Source organism: Peromyscus leucopus, chromosome 10 (assembly GCF_004664715.2).
Source record: "Peromyscus leucopus breed LL Stock chromosome 10, UCI_PerLeu_2.1, whole genome shotgun sequence".
NCBI classification, from domain to species: Eukaryota; Metazoa; Chordata; class Mammalia; order Rodentia; family Cricetidae; genus Peromyscus; species Peromyscus leucopus.
In genome coordinates this window covers 86,299,351-86,315,767 of record NC_051071.1, presented here as the reverse complement: position 1 = coordinate 86,315,767, position 16,417 = coordinate 86,299,351, and the positions used below count along the sequence as shown (strand labels likewise).

The window sequence follows — 16,417 nt, the reverse complement described above, 5'->3', positions numbered from 1 at the left end:
CCCTTCCAGAGAGTTAGCCAACTCCTGGTTTAATAAGTATGAGCTGTAGATAATAGATAAACTTAGATGGAAAGCTCTGATTGGGTCTATCATCTTGTCTCAAACTTACGTAGGATAATGTATGAGTGCATGATTGATAATGTCAGCTGTCTATCTGTCTACTCAGTGACATCAGTGATATCAGATGAGTAACTAAATATCCTGAGACTGTTACAGTTACAAAAGCAGAAATAAGATTCTATAGTGAACCTCCAAATTTGTGAAGTCCACTGGCCTCAGAGTATCCACAAACATGTCCAGTTGCTGAATTATGATGAAGCATTGCAGGAAGTTTTTTTTTTTTCTGCGATAATGAAATTACTGAGTGTTTGATTGAGATTGTATGTTTGTTTTACATATGCAAATTTAACCATAATTGTAAGTAATTTAAATTTTACACAGTACTGCCAGGGGTTTGAAAGCCCATCATTTGATGTTCTCACGTTATTGAAAGGCAGGAAGGGCTCTGGTCGCCTCAGGTGTATCTCACACTCTCTAATCTCCAGCTACAGTTACATACTTGTTTTGCAAGTTTTACACTTGTGTAAAAACAGAGTGGATCTCTCACTCGGGTGTGTTTTCTTCACCAGCTGCCTGTTTCTGCCAGCTTGGCTCCCCATAACGCCCCGACCAATAACGCTGTCACGACGGGGCTCACTGATGGGGCCGTGGTCAGTGGCATTGGGTCCGGTAAGTGGTGTTCCTTTCTCAGGAGATACTTTGACTAACAGCTCCTGTGCTATTCCTGCCTCCTGAGAATGTAAACGGGAGCCACCAAGCCCCTTCGTTCTTTCTCTCCTCTGGCTCTAGGTGAGAGGTTCTTCCCGCCTCCTTCTGGCCTAAGCTATTCCTGCTGGTTCTGCATTGAACGCTTCAGTTCTCCTCCAAATAACCACCCTGTCAGGCTCCTCACGGTTGTGCGGCGGGCGAATTCCTCTGAGCAGCATTATGTGTGCCTGGCCATAGTTCTGTCTGCCAAAGACCGGTCCTTGATCGTTTCCACGAAGGAGGAGCTACTCCAAAATTACGGTTGGTGTCAGCTTCTTTCTGTTCATGATTCTACAAGAGAAAAATCCACCTTAATTAATATTGGTTTGTAAGTTCAAAGTGATCATCCTCATCTGGCTTCATTAGGCTAGTGTAGAGCAGGTTATGTGGATTCTTGCATATATATTCTTGGAGAATTTCCTACATGTATGCTGTGTCTTTTGGTCCTAAGTACACCCCGCTTAAGGCACTTTGAAAAGTGAGTTAGAAACCACCAGAGGCTGAGCCTGACTGAGGGTGCATCCCTCGTACTGGTGCTCAGGATTCTGCTGGGGCAGCTCTTGGTGTTCGCGCTGTTTGGCTGAAATGATGATTGACTGAGTGTGCTGGGTGAGTGGTACTCATAGAGCACCGGGGTACTTAGGGGCAGCTCTGTGCTTCTGTGCTGCACATCTCTGTCACTTCCCCGATCATTGACCTTGAGGCTTGCATTTTTATAATTCTGAATTCCCCCAACATGCAGTCTCTGACTCTGGTGTGCAGCGGAACTTCAAACTCAAGGCATTCGTGAAGATCTTCCTTCTTAAAAAATAGAAATTACATTATAAACATAAACCCCAGACTACTCAGTTTTCTTTGTTCTAAATATAAAAATTAAAAACACAAGAAATTTTATCATCTAACTTTTGTTCTTTTAACCAAAATATTTCATTGATTGATGTAGTTATAACAAATATTAATGGAATATGCATGTTAACTTTTAAGTATAATTATGAGGTTTCTTAGTGTCTTCATGATGTCTTACACAGCACTGAGAATCAGTGTAATTAATTTCAAAATTCTTATCGTCAGCACTGAGGATGATTTCTGAAGTGGAAGCCGTCCATGAGCTTCATGCCAGCGTAACAGTAAACAGTTAAATACGAAACTCATTGTCGCACGTCATTTGCCCTCGGTGGCGTGGGTTGTTGGCTTCTTCCTCACAAAGCTTGGTCTGGTCTGATCTGATGTTGTGGGGTGCCCATTTCAGCCCCTCACTGTGTTCTCCACCCTTCCTCACACTCCCCTGGATCAGTTTCCCTTGCCTCTTCCCTTCAAAATTAATATTCTTTGGTCAGTCTGCTCTCCTGCGGGGAGAAGGGGTCATCATTTCTGTTTGCTTAAGGCTACTTTACCCCAGGAGCCATGAAATCATTAAGAAAAAAAGTCTATCTATGTCCTCCACTTAGTGTTTGAATTCCACAGGCCTAGCGGACATTGCATTTAAAGACTTGAGTATTCTTCTGTGCAGGCCCTTGCCATTTATTATAAAACCTACCTCTCCCCTGTTTCTTGTCTTGATGACTGATGACCCATAGCTAATTAGCCATATGAAGCCTCGAGTAACCCTCCATAACTGTCATGCTTTGCCTGTCCTGCTGTGGAGCACATCCACCTTCCTCCCCAAAAGTGAAACTCTCACACCGTTGCTGTTGGTTCGCTTCTGAGATGAAATCTCACTGTTAGCCCAGGCTAGACTGGAATTCCTGATCCTCCTGCCTCTGTCCCTGGTGCTGTGATTACAAGCATGCACTGCCATGTGCAGTGTTAGGATTGAGTCCAGGCTTTCATGCATGACCAGCAAGTACTCTAGGAACTGACCTATCAGCCCCCCCCCTACACACACACATCTTAGTTAGGTTTTCTATTGCTGTGAAGAGATACCATGACCATGGCAACTCGTATAAAGGAAAAATATTTAATTGGGGTGGCTCACTTACAGTTCAGAGGTTTAGCCCATTATCGTCATGGTGGGACATGGTGGCATGTAGGCAGATGTGGCGCTAGAGCGGTAGCTGAGACTTCTACATCTTGCATAGGCAATAGGAAGTAAGCTCTCATTGGGCATGGCTTGTACATATATGAGACCTCAAAGCCCACCTCCACAGTGACACACTTCCTCCAGCAAGCCCACACCTATTCCAACAAGGCCACACCTCCTAATATTGCCACTCCCTTTGGGGACCATTTTCTTTCAAACCACCACACACCCCATAGAATTTTTTAGTAATATCATCTCCAGTACTGGAGAATACTTACTGTTTCATACTAGGGAAGAGGAAGCACAAAATTTCTCTCTGGTGTGCCTCTCCGGGGTGTGCAGGGGAGGTGTCTGTGCCACTATAAATGTACACAAGTCAGTGCAGTAGTTAGTTCCACATGTGTCCTGGGGGTCAAACTCAGGTCATCAGGCTCAGTAGCAAGTGCCTTTACCCAAGCACCTTCTTACAGAGCTGTTTGTGTGTGTGTGTGTGTGTGTGTGTGTGTGTGTGTGTGTGTGTGTGTGTGTGTATGTATGTATGTATGTTACTGTGATCTCCTGAGACCCTCTCCACTTTCCATGTGGTCTCTCGGTTCTGCTCCTATTGTACATCACCCAGTGGATCGGCAGCTGTGGTATCTTAACTCCTCAAGGAATTCTCATTCTAACATACAATCTGATGTTTCACTGTAATAGCTATGTTCATAGGCCAGAGTAAAACTTGGCGTTTTGTTTGTATTTATTTCATATAATTGCAACTTGACTCTTAAATGTATTTATTTGTGTGTTCTTTCTTGTCTGCTTTAAGTTGTGTGGTTATGGGTTATGTTAGCTCCTTCCTACCCCCTTTCAAATGTGGTTTTAACCTTCTCCCTGATGTCTGCCCCCCTACAAATAGTAAGAAAAGGTAGGATTGAGTTATAGTTCAGGGGAAGACTATGTGTTGACACGTGTCCTGCTCTGGATTTGACTCCTCGCATCATAAAGAAGAACAAACAAAACAAAAGACAGTATGTTAATTTTCAATTAGATGAACATTAAAATAAAATTCATATAAACCCATTGTTTCTTTTTATTCTTACAGTTGATCAAATTTATTCTGAACAGTTTATTGGGAATGGAGACGGCAAGGGCCCGGGAGGGGTTGGGGAAGGAGAAAGGGAAGGGAGTACTGTCGTAATTACATTACAACCTTGAGAAGAACGTTCTCACTGGCCTGTGATCTTACTGTTTACATATGAGTAAGCCTGCTGTTTCTTAGCACAGTGTGGCTACTGCTACTTATCAGGCAGAAGTGGGCAGAGTTAGCCAGGGAAGCCGGCAGGAGAGGATAGCTGCAGCACCGAGTTCTCCCGGCAGGCAAGAGCATGGACCAGTGGATGCTCTCCACACTGTGCCACGCAGCGCCTCTTCCTGCCGCTGCTGTCCTCAGGTTCTGAGCGGGCAGGACGATCACAGACCAGCAACGGGTCTGTGGGATGGGCAGCGTGCCTTCCTCTGAGTCAAGGACAAACTGTCAAAATGCGCTGGTGTAGAGATGCAGATTACAGAACAGGGGCCGTGTGGACAAGTGCTCTGACTCTCTCCCTCCTGCATTAGTTGATGATTTCAGTGAAGAATCCTCCTTCTATGAGATCCTCCCATGCTGCGCCCGCTTCCGATGTGGAGAGCTGATCGTGGAGGGACAGTGGCATCATCTGGTCTTGCTGATGAGCAAAGGCATGCTGAAGAACAGCACTGCGGCCCTCTATATCGATGGGCAGCTCGTCAGCACTGTCAAGGTGAGCATTCTGCACCAGGAAACAGCTGTGCTCAAAACAGCTCCAGAGAGAAGATGGTGGGGGATGGGCGTGCGCATGCAGCTGTGTGGGACGTTTGAAGTGAGTCTGTGGACTCTCCAGTAGGGTGCTTCTTATTAATATTATTGAAAATTAAAAACGTCAGCTTTTAGGATTGAGGGGTACACAGCATTATGTGTATATGTGCACACACAAACACACACACACAGATATGCACATACACTATATATAATCAGGGGCTAGTGTAGCTGGAGTTTTTCTGTGTCCCGCCTGGCCTGCGGTCAGGACAAATCTCTCACCCACAGTCCTGAAGCCTTTTATAAAATAGTCACACAGAGGCTTAATATTATTTATAACTGCTCGGCCTTTAGCTCAGGCCTACCACTGACTAGCTCGTACATTTAAACTCAGCCAATCTATATGTCGCCATGTGTTCAGTGGCTTTACCTCTGTGCCATTACATGCTGCTTCCTGGACGGCAGACTAGCATCTCCTGACTCAGTCTTCTTCTTCTGAGAATTCTCCTCTCTGCTTATTGTGCCTATACTTCCTGCCTGGCTACTGGCCAATCAGCATTTTACTAAACTGGTATACAAAATTATTATCCCACAACAGGTTAGTATGAACATGCGGGTCTTCACCCACATGCTTGTGAACACGCCAGGACCATTATTTAATATACATAGAATGACAGATGTGATTTGAAGTTGGCTGATGTTATGAAAAAACAAGTCATCGGAAATGTCCCTCACCTGTGACAGAAGCCACCTTTACAGGCAGCATCTCAGTTCCTCATCTCTTACACTCTACCTAAATATATATTTATTTAAAATGAGTTGATTGATAATTAAGATGTCTCATCAGTAAACAAAAGCATTTTCAACTCTAAGAATGTCAATCAACCATGCCCATCCCCTGTGATAATATATGTGCATATAAATTATAGATTCTATTTTTTTAAAATAGTAAGATACTTTTAGTCAGTAATTTTAATGAGGCTCAAAAGCAGTTTTAATTGTAGAACTGTGAACACTACATTTTCAGAGAAGCACCATTAATTTGATAATCAGACCACAGGCAGTGAGCGATAGTATCCCTATATTTAATTGTTGCTGTTTATCTAATTTACTTGCTGAGAATTTGATGGCAGATTTCATAGTACTGCATTGAATGCCCAGTTGCAGACCCTAGAGTCTTGCCCTCTCAACTCTGGAACGCCGTGTGGCCGGCCTTGAGATGCGAACGCGGGTATTCCTGGTTGAGAGGTTGTCTACGTCTCCCGCGTCTGTCTTCCTTGCAGCTGCACTATGTCCACAGCGCCCCTGGGGGCTCAGGCTCTGCAAACCCTCCAGTGCTGAGCACAGTCTACGCCTACATCGGTACTCCGCCTGCACAACGCCAGACCGCATCCCTGGTCTGGCGCCTGGGACCCACTCATTTCCTAGAGGAAGTTCTACCCCCTTCCAGTGTCACCACTATCTATGAACTTGGACCAAATTACGTCGGGAGTTTCCAGGCTGTCTGCGTGCCGTGTGAGTAACTTACCCTGTCGGCACATAACTTCTGCACCATAGATTCATGGATGTGTAGGACCAGTATATGTTTGCCTGGGAAAGTGCTTTTCCCACTTAGCTTCTTCAGGATAATTTTATTGATCACTCCTGTTAAAAATGTTCTCCTCAAGCTGAGGCTATAGCTCAGGGTTAGAGTGCTTTGCTAACATGTCTGGGCCTTGAGTTCAATCCCCCCCCCCCACTGCAAATAAGGAGATAGAGTAAAAAATATATAATGCTCCTTCCCACAATCGCACTGTACTTTTCTTTTCTGACAGGGTTTCTCTGTGTAGATTTAGTACCTGTCCTGGCTCTGTAGACGAGGCTAGCCTCGAACCCACAGAGATCCACCTAGCTCTGCCTCCCGAGTGCTGGGAATAAAGGCGTGTGCCACCACTGCCTGACAACACTGTACTTTTCTGATTCATTATCTACTCACTAATTAATTTTCCCGGTTTTCTTCTTGGAATAAAGATGAGGGTATTTACCCTGTTAGAGGCCAACCTCAACCCTGTGTATTTTTTCTGTTACTTCTATTACATGAAGCAATTTAAATGTTAAAACAGGAACAAGTGAACAAAAACATATTCTCAAGATTAAAGCTGTCCTTCCTAATAGTCCATTTTTTGAAATCCCTTTTCCCAAAAGAAATATAGAATAAAAGAAAGTGATGTTTGACTGCAGTTTATTTTTGGCACCCAGATGTGTTACATCTGCCTTTTTCTAGTTCTGATTCCACTCATGGTCTCAGAGAAGTTACAGCAAATAAATTCCAAATGTTCACTAGCTTGATGATGATTGAGTACTTCATATGCTTGCTCAGCATTGATTTACAGTGTCTAATAAGAGCTGACCCTGGGAACTTCCCATGTGCCACGTCCGTTAATATACCCAAAAGGCATTTGTGTTCACTGCTCCTCCTCGTGTGTATTTACTATCTCAAAACAGTGTGTTAGCTCCTACCATTAACACTTTCATCAATGAAGAAACTGAGGCAGAGACAGACAAATAGATTTACCATGTAGATTTACTAAGTAGTAAAGCAAGATTCCAAAATGTGTGTTTTTTCCCCCACTCTGCCATGCGGTCCTGTCCTGAGAGGTGTGGGAGGTGTGGGAGGTGTGGGCGAGCGTGCTTGACAAGCAGAGACCCGAGTCCCACTAAGCTGGAGACACTCATGCGTTCTCACGCCTTTCCGTGTAGAATGAAGTGTCTGGTGGTTGTTAGGTAACGGTTAACACTCTTCGGCCTGCTCTGCAGTAGCCCTATGGAAGGTGCTGTAGGAGTAAAAGAGTGTAGAAGTGTGTGTCTGCCAAGTCCTCTCCTATACTGTCCTCGGAGAAGCAGACCAGAGCTAACAAAGTAAAATGGCTTTGGAGTCTGGCTGCCTTTACTAAATATTGAAATCTGCCCAGGCAAACATGGCAGTCGGCATGAGCACTGTTCTGAGGGTGTGGAAGACTGCTGGCCGTTGTGAAAAGAATCCTTCTTCTTTTAAAGGTAAAGATGCCAAGTCTGAAGGTGTCGTCCCTTCGCCGGTGTCCCTGGTTGCAGAGGAGAAGGTGTCCTTCGGCCTCTATGCCCTCTCCGTGTCCTCCCTAACGGTGGCGAGAATTCGGAAAGTCTACAACAAGTTAGACAGTAAAGCCATTGCCAAACAGGTAAGTTGAATGCTCTCCTGGTGAGCATGGCGGCTCTCACTGGGAGGGGAGTCCCGATGGGCGCAACTGAGTCACAAAGGTCCCTCGGAGGTGAGGACCAATGTCGTAGAGTGGGATGCAAACTGGGGCCATGGGCCATCAAATGCGGGCGGGAAGAAAGTGGGTTGTTGGCCACACGCGGTACAACCCTGCCAAGGCCTTCGTTTTAGGCAGTCAGGACCATGTTTTACATCAGATCTTCAGAACTAAGAAAAAGTTAATGCTGTCATTGACTTGGTGGTAATTTGGTAAAGCAGCCATGAGGTTGCTGTGGTCTTCCTGCCTTTAGGGCAGCTTTGCTGGATGTCATCCTCTGCAATGATGGGGATTCTCATTCAGTCCTTCGCTGTTCATTTCCTGTTGGGGCATCTTTCTGTTGCCGACACAGCACTTTGACCAAAAGCAGCTTATGGCAGGAAAAGGTTTATCTCTTCTTTCAGGCTTCAGTCCATCATTGAATCAGGGCAGGAAGTGGAGGACACTGCATGTTGGCTCCCTCACAGATTCATGCTTAGCTAGCTTATTTATATAGCTCGAGATGACCTGCCTAGGGGTGGTACCACCCACAGTGGGCTAGCCCCACCTGCGTTGGTTAGTATGACCTGCCTAGGGGTGGTGCCACCCACAGTGGGCTAGCCCCACCTGCATCAGTGGGTACAGACAGTTCCCCACAGACGTGGCCACAGGCCAGTCTGATCCAGACCACTCTGTTGGAGGCTTTCCTTTCAGATGGTTCTAGGCTGTGTCAAGTTGACAGTTCAGTCACACCACAATACTTCCTTTGCTGTATTGTTGTCTAATTTCTACAGACCTGAAGTGACTGTTCTCTGTGTGCTTTCATTTTTTAAAATATTTGATCTCTAGAAATTCAAATGTGATATACCTAGACTTTGAAAAACTTGTTCCCTGATTGGGTTCATTGACTCGCTTGAACTATAAATTCACATCTTTCACTAACTTTCAATAATTATATTTGCAAATACCTTTCTGCTGCATTTTCTTAGTTTTATTCTGGGATTCTAATTAGCATATTTCCTATTTTTTTTTCATATTGCCACCCTCGTGCCATTTATATTTGGTACATTTTGCTCCTAATTTAGGCCAAACATATTTAAATATTTAGCTTAATTGGGAAAGTGGGAATATCTTGCTGAGCATCAAAGTTTCTGTTGACAATTTAGATTTCAGCCATGCATGTAGCTCAGCCTTAGAACATTTACCTGGCACACAGTAAGGCCCCAGGTGTGTCCCAAGCTCCACAAAGTTAAGAAGTTGAACCTTATGACAGTAAAGAACACAATTTCTGGTTTGGTAAGTGATTTGGTTGGCTGGTTAGTTTGTGGCTTTCTGAGGCAGATTCTCGCTATGTAGCCCACCCACATCCATCTTGACCTGGCCGTCGTCCAGCCTTAGCCTCTCAGATACTGAAACTTTAGGCTGGGATCACCACATAGACGACGACTTCTTCTTCTTCTTCTTCTTCTTCTTCTTCTTCTTCTTCTTCTTCTTCTTCTTCTTCTTCTTCTTCTTCTTCTTCTTCTTCTTCTTCTTCTTCTTCTTCTTCTTTTAACTGATGTTAAAGTTTAAGCAAATAAAATTTTTAAAAAGGGGCAGGGGGATATATCTATGATTCTGGCTCTATGGCAGAAGAGCCTAGTCTGTGTGTAAGATATTTTTTATGTAGTCACATTTCATCTCTAATCTTGGAAATTTTATTTGAAGCTGATTGGATCTAGAATAAAACTGAATCATCAACAGTATTTGTCTGCAAGGCACCGAATAATGGCCAGCCTCCACGCCACGGGGAGGTTCGTTCAGGAAAACTCAAATATCTCGGCCATCTTTATCTCTGTAGACTGCATTTAAAATTACTTTTATGAAATTTCACACTTCGGAAGTACTTGCCCAATTAAAAGGAAGAATTGTAGAGAATGCTCACACTTTCCAGTAGGCAGGAGAAAGGGTTAGTTACCTGTCCTGAAAGGGGAGGCGTCACACTGCCAGGCCACCGTCTCTGATCACATTCTTCTCCTTTCCTGTTTCCAGTTAGGCATTTCCTCCCACGAGAACGCCACCCCGGTCAAGCTGGTTCACAATGCCGCGGGCCATCTCAACGGGCCAGCGCGCACAATTGGGGCCACTCTCATTGGCTACTTGGGTGAGTACATGGTCGTTCTTGTTTCATAGTCTTTACTTGCTTTCAAATTTGCATTTCTTTCCTTCATATAAAGAGGGGGGGGGGGTTAAGTTTATATCTTGAAGCACTTGACCTGTAATGTTCCTGCCATGTTACGAATGAGTCCCACATCCTAATCAGATTTAAAAATTATGAGCTCTCACGCAACCTCACGCGCTTCTGTACAAACTTCAGGTCGCGTGTGGAAACAGGTGTGGAAATCAAAGCACTGATTTTCGTTCAGTGCTGGTTTTGCTCGTGCGTCTTTCTGTTACTTAGAAATGAGCTAAAAGAACATTGTAGCCCCATGGCAGAGCTCATCCCTGTCACGCAAGAAGCCGTGGGTCCGATCCCCAGTGCCTCCAGACAGCAGCAGAAAGAGCAAAGAGGAGGAGCTTCGGGGTGTAGACACTGTCCAGCTGTAGGAACATCAGAGTTGCATCTGCTAGAGCTCCACACGGTCTGTCTTAGAGTTGGAGTCTGTGGTTAGGCAGGATCTAAGACAATCCAGTCAGGCCACCCAGCCTTTAGAAGTGCGTACGTGCAGATTTGTGCGTGATGCTGGTTCCGTTTGAGAGTGACCCACGTTTTGCTGGGCCACCTCCTGTGTTTAATCAGTCTCTGCAGTTGTTAGTGCTCCGTGCTCGCCATATCCTGACTGTGCTTTGCTTTTGAGGTAATAATGCATTATTAAAATAGTTCCCTGCTTGATAAAGCACATTATCCGACTCCACAGATACTTTAGGAGCACTGCTTTCGTTCGGGACTGCTGTTTAATGTTCCTTCCAGCACCCCAGCACAGGTGATGAGCGAAGCCTCCGCAGACCAGGGTCCAGTTCCTGCCCTCGAGCTCAGTGACTCAGGCCCGGCATTTAACCTCTTTACACTTCAGTTTTTTTCCCTATGAATAACACTTGCCCTGGTAGCCTTAGATAGTAGTTTTCAAAATCCAGGGTTCTCATGTATTAAAATGTTTTTACAGGCTTTGCAAAGCCTATAAATATTAAGTTCATGTTCATATGTGGGTATATTTATATTAGCCTTTTCCTTTTTTATTTAATTAAAATATTATTACATCATTTCTCTCCCCCTCCAACCCCTCTCCTGTCTCGGGGGCCCTGCCTCCCCACTTCCTACATTCATAGCCTGTTCTTTACTCACCATTGTCGTTACATATTCATAGAAATGAATCAGCGTACAAACACAGCCTACCGAGTCTGTTCAGTTGACTTGCATGCATATGTCTTTAAGGCGAACCACTTGGTATTGGGTAACCAATCAGAGAGCTCATCTCTGGTGAAGCATAGTTCTTCCTGTCTCAGCAGCTGTTAATTGCCTGTCACTCTTTATCAAGGGGTGAGGCCCAGTGAGATTTTTCTTCTATATACATTAGGATCTCAACCTTTGTTGGGATTGTTCAGGTCTTTAGGGAGTCGTGTTGAGATTTCATGAACATGGTTTCTCTGCCACTTCTAAAGGACATAGCAGACTTCCTGATCTGCTGACTCTTCTGTCTCTTCCCATCCTTCCTTCCACTATGTCCCCTGAGAGATGCAGCAGTTGGGGCTGGGTACCGCATGGCCAGTTGATCTGCCTTTTGACCAGTGGTGCCTTTCCATGTGGTCTCTTGCTGCTGCAAAAAGGAACTGGTGAGGAGTGAGATCTACGCTCATCTGTGTGTGTAAAGAGGAGTACGCGGACTGCAGTTAGTACACTGGCTCAGGAAAGTGCCACGGCAAGATCCTCCTCTGATCGCTGGCCTCACCAGCCATGTGTAATCGGCTAGGCAGCACTTCAGGGAGAGCTCGCCCTGTTGGTCGCTGTGATGGATCACAGCTCGCCCTGTTGGTCACTGTGATGGATCACAGCTCGCCCTGCTGGTCGCTGCAATGGATCACAGGGGCCACACCTGCCTAGGACCCTTTCCCCCCTTAGCAGCTTGCGCGTCCCCTCTAGGACTATGAGAAATAGTCCTCAAGAAGCGGGTGTTTGGGTCGGTTCCAGCTCAAACCCTCCAAGTGTGTGTGGTGTCTTTAGCAACAGGGAGGCAGGAGCCATGGCAATAGCTGTATTGTTTTTGGAATCTCCCAGTGGACTCACCAACACCTTGAAAGGTTTCCCGTGCCTGGTACTGAGGGTTTGTTAGATAGTGTGCGGGAGGAAGGAGTATGGTCATCCCATACGACGTCATTTCATTTGAAGTGTGCGTGTGTGTGTGTGTGTGTGTGTGTGTGTGTGTGTGTGTGTGTGTGTACGTGCACATACACTTATATGTATCATATTCAATTTTAGCTCAGTATAAAATAATGATTCCCTGTATCTTTTATACTGTGACTGATCTCAGAACCCTGGGCTCAAATGATCTTCACCCATTCTTCTTAGTAACAGGGACTAGAGCTCGAAAATACTTTTATTTTTAAAGACTTTTTTTTATTTTTAATTATGTGTATGTACAGGTGGTGAGGTGCACATATGTTCAGGCACAAACATATTGGATCCCCTGAAACTGGTGTATGAAGGCTAAGAATTGAGCTCAGGTCCTCTAGAAGCATAGACTGCACTCTTAACCACTGAGCCACCCTCCAGCCTCTAGTTCTGTATTTTAAAACCTCAGTCCTAAAGAGCAGGCAAATACCATTCACTCAGAACATTAATAAATGCTTCAAATACCATAGTGTCACCCCTGCACTCCATCCATAGTTTCCCCAAGTATGTTCCCAGGGGAAACTAGTAAGGATCTTTCTTACCTCACATTGCATTCCTGTGACCTGTGTGTTTCTAGGCAGGCTGTCACCCAGCGCCGTGGACTAGATAACTGATATCTGCTCTCAACCCATTAACACTTATTTTAATTATTTTTCACTCTCTTTTTAATCAGGAGTAAGAACATTTGTCCCCAAGCCTGTGGCCACTACTTTGCAGTACATTGGAGGAGCTGCCGCCATCCTCGGCCTGGTGGCCATGGCCTCGGACGTGGAAGGGTTATATGCTGCAGTCAAGGCCCTGGTTTGTGTGGTCAAGAGTAACCCACTAGCCAGTAAGGAGATGGAGAGAATCAAGGGCTATCAGGTTGGTAACCATAGGCTTTCCTCGCTTCACTTCACACCAAATTATCTAATTTTCATTAGTCATATCTGATAAAATGGAAGAATTATATTGTCCAAGTAAACTTAGAAGCCACTGGCATATATAAAAAGTAATTGATCAAGTGAGAAGAATACGTGGCTCTATTTAATTTTGGTTTTTCAGGTTCGCTTCTTTCACTTTGTCTCACGTCTTCTGTGACTGCATTATCTCAGCCAGCTCTGATGCGTACGAGGCACTGGACCTTCACTGTCCTGTGGAATGGTTCCAGATCTCCCCTTGTCTCACACACATCTCATCAGATCATATTGCTCTTTCACGTAACCTAGGTGTACCTACTCGTGTGCTGAACTCATCTGAGATGCTTCTCACTCCTAATACAACGTGAATGCTATGCTACAGTTATTGTATAGTGTGCAGTGGTTAGGGGAGAAGTAGGGGAATGTCTGTACAAAGTTTTTACAGAGAATGTTTTTGACCTCTGTTTGACTTAATCTGTGTGTTTAAAAGCTGTGGACAGAGAAAGCCAACCATAGTCAGATCACTGCTTGCTTTCTTGGATGGTCTTTCTCTTCACACAAAGGGGAATGAAGTGAAATTGGACGTATTAGCTCCTGCCTGGAGAGACTCAGGGTTGGAGATCCATCAAAGCTCTTCCCATTTTCTTTATGGCTTCCCCCCTTCACATGCCTTCTCTTATTTCCTCCAAGTGTGCAAAACCACAATCAGTGAGCATACACTGCTGTCCCTGACAGTTCAGATGGAGTTGTAAGATAGGCACGTGCTCAGTTGTGTAGTCTGTGGGGCAGAAAGGACTCAAGTGAAACAATTCAAAATCAATATTTGAGGCAAAATCGAGTCTCTGCTAGTCAGGGTGTTGAGGTTTTGTCGCTCTCCCTGAGGGGGGAAAAAAACGACATAAAGGCAGGAATGCTTTCTTTGCCTTGTGATATTGAAGTGTGGCCCACAATTTGTTTGCTCTGTAACTATTGGCCTGCTGTAAAATAGGACATCGGGGTGGGGAGCATGTCCCTTTGAGGAGAATTGCTCGTCTCATACAGCCAGGAAACAGGAAGGGACTATGGACTGTCTTTCCGGGTCCATCCCCGGTTGCTCATTTCACCCAGCGAGGCCTCGCCTGCCATGATGCCATCAGAGAATTAACCCGTTGACTAGTTGCGGTGCGCGTGCTGCGGTCGGAGGGACGTCTACAGCAGGCCTGATCTGTTGTTCTTCCAGTTGCTGGCAATGCTGCTGAAAAAGAAACGCTCCCTTCTCAACAGCCACATCCTCCATCTGACCTTTTCCTTGGTGGGGACCGTGGACAGCGGCCATGAGACCTCCATCATTCCCAACTCCACTGCTTTCCAGGACCTGCTCTGCGATTTTGAAGTAAGTATACACAATAACTGGTAATAGAAACTTGGTGGATGTATTTATTTTTCTCTACTACGAGAGAGTTAAACTGCTTTATCTCAAAGATATGTGTCTGAAATTGTGTAATTTTATGATCATATCAATATCAGTTAGTAAAACATAAGAAAATAATTGTTTCCTTTTCTCCAAATACATCCTGTTCTACAAATGTTACAGAAATTAAATGCTTAATATATACCCCAAAACTGCCCATTTCTACTGCAGCAGGCGATACAGGCGGGAAGCGTTCCCATTAAGCTCTTCTGCAAGAAACTTTTCTGCAGTCGGGAGAATCTAGACGTGTAATCTGGATTATTAGCAGCTACATAGTAAAAGAGTGTTTTCCCTAAACTTGGAGGTTTTCCCTTCTTCTGTCTTACTTTCTCTGTCCCTCCAGCATGCCCGCCCCCTGTGCTGGCTGATCTCCCCATCATGTCACCTTTAGTCACTGTGCACTGAATGTTCACGTGACATCCCTTGGCAATGGGATCTCTGGGCATCGTGAATGAAGAGCCTGTCTGTCTACATCTTTGTGTCTGTCCCACACAGGGGGGTACCAGGACCTAATGATGGCAATTGCACATTCAGCACGTGTAATTGCTCTGCTCCTGCGGCTCCTCCATCTTTTGCCAGCTCTCAGGCATCACCACCCTGGTCCTTTTATCTCTTTCACTACTCTTCTGTCTCTGTGACATTTTCATGACAAGACTGTCACCTCTCGGCTTTCTTTGTTCCTTTATCTTCCTTGGGCTCTCACTTGACCCCACAGCTTGGTCTCTGGAGTTCACGGTCACTGTCACGTCTGTCGCTAACTTTGGCGTCTCACTTCAAGACTTCATTCTGACTTCTTGCTCAGTGTTCACATTGTTGTAGCCTAGCAATGCCTCGGCTGAACTTGACATCCTTGCCCCAAATTAGCACATCCGTCTACCTTCCCTTTCTGTTAACAAGGCCCCGTTCCTTAGGATTGGAATAATGCAGTCAGCTTCCGCCCTCCCCCTGTCTATAAACAGTCTGCCATGAAATCCTGAAGATTCCGCTCTCCCTTTGTGCAGTGTCTGCCCTCTCGGCCTCCACCGCATCCTAACAGGACCTCACCAGCTCTCCTCACATGCACAGGATAACTGTCACTTCTGTCCTTCCCTAGGCTGTGCTGCCCACCTTTGGAGGTCTCATTCTTTTATAGAGACATAATTATTTCACATCTTCAGCAATCTGTAGAGTCTCCCCTTTTCCGCACAATAAAATAGACATTTCTCAGTTTTCAAAGTTCTAGTTCTCAGATGGCTTTGAAGATGATGATGGTCACCATCATTATTATTTAAGACAAGGTCTCACTGTATAACTCTGGCTGGCCTGGAGATTACTATGTAGACCAGACGGGCCTCAAAGTCACGAAGATCCTCCTGCCTCTGCCTCCCGATTGCTGGGATTAAAGGTGTGTGCTACCTTACCTGACTGCCCTTTGATTTACCTAAACACTACTTTAGTTACTAAAGACCTGAAAACAAAAACTAAAGCACACAGCCCACGTCTCTAGGCCACTAGTCCATCAGAAGAGAAAAACAAAGAAATAAATAAGTAAATAGTTGCAAAAGATCCAAGTTAAAAGGCTGCAGAGGGCGGCAGACCTAAGAAGACCATGGAAGCCTGCTGGACCGTGTTTCCTCCGGGAATTTCCTCTGGTTTCAAATTCGTGATTAACATTTAATATACAAACATAAATTTAGTTGAATACCAAATTCTGGCTCCATCTGACAATACCGTTATACTTCCTGGCTTCCTAGAGCATCTCTTATTACTAAGCCACAAATAGTCTATAAATAATTCCTCCCTCTTTTAAAAACAACCATTTTACAAAT

At 45.0% G+C, this 16,417-nt stretch overlaps 1 protein-coding gene across 1 annotated transcript in view; it reads left to right on the top strand.

Annotated features, from left to right (window-relative positions):
- Wdfy3 (WD repeat and FYVE domain containing 3) overlaps positions 1 to 16,417 on the top strand; it is a 253,962-nt gene that overhangs the window by 154,849 nt on the left and 82,696 nt on the right. Inside the window, 9 exon segments of the mRNA XM_028867282.2 lie at positions 630 to 643; positions 646 to 729; positions 850 to 1,068; positions 4,427 to 4,608; positions 5,927 to 6,158; positions 7,680 to 7,840; positions 9,926 to 10,037; positions 12,934 to 13,124; positions 14,379 to 14,531. Of these exon segments, the coding sequence (XP_028723115.1) occupies positions 630 to 643; positions 646 to 729; positions 850 to 1,068; positions 4,427 to 4,608; positions 5,927 to 6,158; positions 7,680 to 7,840; positions 9,926 to 10,037; positions 12,934 to 13,124; positions 14,379 to 14,531 (1,348 nt within the window).